The following is a 5,865-nucleotide window of genomic DNA, read 5'->3' as shown; positions in this document are numbered from 1 at the left end:
ACCCGCCGCCCCATCCTAATGCCCTGGCCAGATCGTTTCCGGTTCCCAGAGGAAGCACGCCCACCGCTGGTGGAGGAGATGCACCGATCTGATCCAGGATCGATAATACCCAACCGACCGTACCGTCGCCGCCACACGCCAGAACTCGTAGATTAGGAACTGTCTTGAATAATTCCAACCTGAAAGCGAGCAAATATTTTCTTTTTCGAGGAAACAGTTTTTTCTTTATTTGCCTTTCGCGTTATAAGAACAAGTTCGCGAAGGTATTCAAACGTTTGTAGGCACCTTTATTGACTAAAATTTTATTTACGCTGTAATGATTATCAAGATTGTATTGGTGAAATTCGAAATAAATCTGGAAACATATTGCACATAGAAAGGATTAGTTAGTGCAAGCACATGTATATACCTCGCAGAGATCACAAAGGTAGTTGAACAGTCGATAATAACAATAGTCGATTAAATTGTAGGATTATAGGATATTTGTTATTGTCTACGTATATTATGCGATAAATAATTTTATAACATGGAGTATAAAGGTGCATGCACGCGTGCACACAAATATGCGTATTTAATTAAAACGTACTAGAAAATCAAACAACTTAACCGAAATGTGATTATCACGAGTCACCTAGCACCGAATATTTGGTAATTAAAAATTATTGTCCGAATAGTTTCGTCGATTCACTGCTGGATATCTCGAATCGTTTGAAATAAAATGAAGCTAACCGATTGATGGCTTTTATTTTCAAACACTTGATTAATAAAATCAAGCTGCAGCTGTAGCGTATATGATACGTATTTGAAGAATTTTTAACGCATTATTAAATGCGTTTCACTCAACGTAACAAATGTTTGTCATATTTTTAATTCACTGTAACATGTTTTTTATTCGATGTAATACACGAATATTTCAAAAGTGAAATTTCGAAAGACGATAACGCCATCACATGCATACTACATTTCACGATGTTTGTCCATACCTATACCAAATGCAATTTCGACAACAATATCGCTTGCAAATCAATGTTAAAGTAAAAAGAAAGCTACTTGTTCCTATTTTCGTTATCGTCAGATGTAGCAAATTTCATTTGCATAATTAACACATTTCAAATATTCGATGAATAGCGAGGAAAAATGTTACAAGTGGTTCGTTAGAAAAATACAGGAAAGTTGATTGGTAGGTAAGTTTCAAGAAATTTGTATCATCTTATGCACAAAGTTACGGTATATTCGTAGACAATGCTGTTTACTGTGTCGTAGTGAAAGCAACCAAATGAAACGCTAGAACTTTTGAATAAACTCTCAAAGGAAGTTCCGATAATACCGTAGCGACGACCTTTATTCTAAAAGCTTCACCTTTATTCAACTAGGCCTGCGAGCCAGAAAGTGCAACTTTAATTAAATCCCTTGTTCATTTGTCATATTTTCCAATATCCCTCCCGCCTTTTCGACAAGACCAATGAACTAATTCAACTGAATTTCCATTCAGTTAACCTAATTCCTTACCATAACCCTGACTACTGAAATAGAAAATAGCATGCAAAATATTTCTTCCCTTTCTGCCCTTTAAAACAGATCCTTCGAAGGGTAAATAATCTACGAATTAAGTGAAACGAAAGAAATTAATTAAATAAATTATATTCGTCATTGAAACATGAGAAACTAAACAACGTAAGAAAATAATACAGAAATTAGTTTCTCCAATGAAAAAAAAATGTCGAGAAGCTGGAACAACAAAGAAATTGTTCGAGAGATAAGTTGCCAATCGTAAACATTTACAATAACCAACGGTGGATATAAAATAAATTTTCAATTAGCGATACACGTCAAATGCGTTCACCTATAGGTAATGTCTCACAATTTACGATTCCACAACATCGTGAAATATCTTACCACTTGAATGAACGCAGTACCACAGATCGATATACGTATACACCATCTCCGTTTTATCTTCTCTTATCTCTTATTAGAGTGCGGATATTTATAGCATATATCTCGTTTATGGAAAATCAAAATGCGTAAAGATTTACAAGAAGCATACAGTATGCGAACATATGAAAGGATCGCAAGTAGATACATTTAAAAAATCGTCACAATTGTACTACCGATATACAGGGTGGTTGGTAAATGGTGGTAGGAGCGGAAAGGGGGTGATTCTACGCGAAAAAAGAAGTCGAAAATATAGAATAAAATACAGGGTGGTTGGTAACTGGTGGTACAAGCGGAAAGGGGGTGATTCTACGCGAAAAAAAAAATCGAAAATATAGAATAAAAAGTTTTCGTTTGAGGCTTTGTTTTCGAGAAAATCGACTTTGAATTTTCGCTGGGTACGCGTGCGGTACGTTATAACGGTCCTCACTGTAGATCGTTGTCTCGATGGAAAAATTAAAGAAAAAAAAATTTTTATTCTATATTTTCGACTTCTTTTTTCGCCTAGAATCCACCCCCTTTCCGCTTGTACCACCAGTTACCAACCACCCTGTATTAGCGATTTTATCGAAACCTGCGTGTAATTTAAGATTTCCTAATGAGATATGTATAATTTTATGGCTAGACTAGGTTAGCTGCGTAGTAGTAATACTTGTATATGAATATCAGTGTGTGCAAGTATGTGTGTGTGTGCGGCGTCTCGAAAACAAATGAATGTAAACTGTTTAATCGGTTAACTGTCGGATATGGAAGAAAGTGCTAAGACGCGTGCAAGTGTGTATCGATGAATATCTTTAAAATCGCTTATCAAATAAATACATAACTATTCTGATATAAATTCTAAGTGTAAATTTAGTGTTCCTATACCATTATTTCGGCTCAACATTTTCAATGTACGTCAAACATTTAGCTCCAAAACCGAATATACCAACAATCTTATATTAAATCTTATAGCTGTTTCTTTCTAAACGAGAAATAGGAAAATAAAAGAAAAACCTCGTATTCCTATACTCTTCGTGTTTAAATCGGATGAAACAGATCGCTATAGAAATTCGACGTCTTTAAATCAACGTTGATAAAAATATATATCCAAGTTGTCAGTCTATTTATTGTGCATAAACTTACCCCATCTTGGGCCCGCCCTGGGTCAGATCGAAGACTTGCCGCGGATTCAACAGCCACTGGAATTTCTGTAAAAGCTTGGCTCCCTGATTGCCGCCCGATTTTGGGTTAATGAAAACCAGCACCGGTTTCACAGATGGCGTAGGTATAGGTTTCACCACCCAAAGCATCCCCTGATCCTTATCCTGTTCTTTATCCTTATCCTTTTCTTTCGATTTCTTTCTGTTGGACACAGTGCCAGCACCGCTTCCAGATTTCTTCTTTCTCGGCGATTTTCTCAAGCTACTCTTGAAACTGCCCTTCCTGGGAAGCTTCACGATCCAGGATGGCGGCACTACGATAGACGCGTGAATACCTAACTCGCAGTTTTCTCCGATCTTCTGAACGTTGAAGCACGCCTCCTTGTTGTGATAGGCCAGCTTGCACCAGCTGCAGCTCACCGCGACAATCTCCTTCGAGGTGAAGCTCAGCTTCGATTGGAACGACTTGCCGCAATTTGCGCATTTGCCCTTCTGTGATCGTCGGTGTACCCAGTGGTGGTGAGTGTTCGTCTGTTCCCGATACTGGCGGACCCCGACATCCCGGAAGCTAGATTTACAAGCGAAGTTCAGACTCACCGCGCATACAGCGTGAGCTACCACTCTGCAGGCAGCACATTTCATCCGGGGCCCGTGTTTCTGCAATTTCAATGAAATTCTCTGTTAAAGAATGTCTCGGGTACAGCAGGGTCGTCTATAACGCTTTAAATCGTTGTTGAACGAAGTAAACGATAGTAAAACCGGAGGAAAATAAGATCCACGTTCCGTACAATCCTCTTAGTCTGTAGGGGTTGTTCGAAAAAAAGAAAGAGAAAAAACTGAAGCGCTCGCGAAATCGGTTTAACGGGGTTCGAAAACAGCCGGAACCTCGTTAGCGGCTCTTTAATGGCATAATCGATAAAAGTTACGTGTCGAGAATACGGTAATCTACCCATTTCCCTTGTTTCTTTGTTATCCCTGTTTTCACGTAATATTCTACAACATCAGCGAGCTCAGAAATTTCTTCCTCCACTTGCGAAACGAAGAAATAGAAATTAAATTGAAAAGGGAACGTACTGGGGCAAATGTTCGTTCACCAAATAATCTATAGCAGTTGTACATAGAACGTAACAAAAACACGTTCGTTGATTGCAAGAACGCGAGATCGATGTAATGAATGCGCCACGTCACAGGACGAACGAACACGTTGCAAGAACTGGGAAATTTTTTGTGCTCCATGAAACTTTGTCCCTGTCCCCTGTCCAAATGGAAACGTTGACAGAATCCGCACACTTTCACGTGGTTATAAAAAGCAAAAATAAAAAAAAAACAAAAATAAAGAAAGAAGAGGAAGAAAACAAGGAAACACGAAAGAAAGAGGGTGGAAAGACAGAAGATGACAGCGGATTCACGGAATTCATGGTGCACGTATAAATCACGTCATCCTGTTCGCCACCTTTCAAACGATTTAGAAGGGTCATCGGTTTCCATTGTCTACACGATGATCAAAGGGACAAAACGATGATCATTGAGGTCAAACAAAAACCATCAAGCTTTATCGTTCGCCGATAGGCTTGAATAAACTATGTACGAACAGCGCTTTAAAATTGTGACGATTCTCGACGAAAGAAACGCGGTCGAGTAGAGGAGCGTCGGCAGAGGTTGTAGAGGGTCAAGGCTGGTCGACAGACCCTCGTCGAACCTCTTCTCCGTCGTTTCAGTTCCTCTCAAAGAAAAACTTTTTTCCTTCCGATATTGCTCAGCCGTCACGGTTTATATTGACCTACATGAGTCACCCGAAACGTGCCACGATCTTCTCTGTGAGTCGGGCAATTTGTACAGAAAGGAAGAGAGAGGAAGAAAGGAAAAGATGAGACGAGTCTATGCGTTTTTTTCTACACGATCCGAAGATACGATATTTTCTTCTTCTTCTTCTTCTTCTCCGTCCTTTTTTATATGGTACCGATTAATTGCTTCGTCGGAGACGTAATTTTATCGAGAAAGAGATCTTAGAGCCAGACCACTCGAATTCGATGGCACAGACACCTTCAAACTATTCTTCGGCCAAATTGGATTGATCGATCGAGACCATTTGCGGGCAAATCTCACTCTAGCGTTGGGTCTCTCTCGTCCCTTTGCTCTCTCAGCCACTCTACTTTATTCATTTCTTTTTAAAAGCGCAAAATGTAAATCCAGTGGAACGTATCATACCTCCGTCGAACATTTTTATTCGAGAAGTAATTTTAATAATAATTATAAAATTATCTATCTCATATGCACATTGCTAGCCATAAATGTTGGAGAGCTTGCTCGTTACAATTGATCGAGAACCTCTGACAAATTTTACTTTATTTAATTTTGTATTTCTGCTCGCATTCTCTTGTCAATCCTTGATCGTGACTTCTGAAACGAGCACGAACACAAGCGGTCAGAACACGTGCCCTAAAAGCCAAATGTGAATTAGCAGCCTGTAAATTAAGCCGTTCAGCAGAATGGACGAAAACGTCGCGGCGATCGATCATCTTAATAGCGTAAAGGGTCGCGCATTATCAGTCCGAACGTCTTCACGAAGCGCAAAAACAGGCGAAAGGGGTAGGCTAAAGGGATCAATGTGAAACTTAAATGGAAAACTCGGCGGATGAACGAACGCCGATTCATCAAAGTCTGGGGCCACCGGCGGAATCAATCTTCGTTACCGGTACACGCGGCTGATGCTCGGATTCCACTTGGAAAACGGGCACGTCGCTGACGATCCGTAAGATTTATTTATCGCGTGGAAATTGCTGGCTGCGAT

General features: G+C 39.7%; 1 protein-coding gene across 1 annotated transcript in view; it reads right to left on the bottom strand.

The window, feature by feature from the left end:
- The window catches only part of LOC100741807 (eye-specific diacylglycerol kinase), a 52,468-nt gene that overhangs the window by 8,728 nt on the left and 37,875 nt on the right, over positions 1-5,865 (bottom strand). Inside the window, exons 3-4 of the mRNA XM_012391838.3 lie at positions 3,058-3,731; positions 3-179 (exon numbers count right to left, since the gene is read on the bottom strand). Coding sequence (XP_012247261.1) covers positions 3-179; positions 3,058-3,731 — 851 coding nt within the window. The remainder of the gene's footprint in view (positions 1-2; positions 180-3,057; positions 3,732-5,865) is intronic.

This window comes from Bombus impatiens, unplaced genomic scaffold, assembly GCF_000188095.3.
Source record: "Bombus impatiens unplaced genomic scaffold, BIMP_2.2 scf_0049, whole genome shotgun sequence".
Taxonomy (NCBI): domain Eukaryota; kingdom Metazoa; phylum Arthropoda; class Insecta; order Hymenoptera; family Apidae; genus Bombus; species Bombus impatiens.
This window is presented reverse-complemented; position numbering and strand designations above follow the sequence as displayed.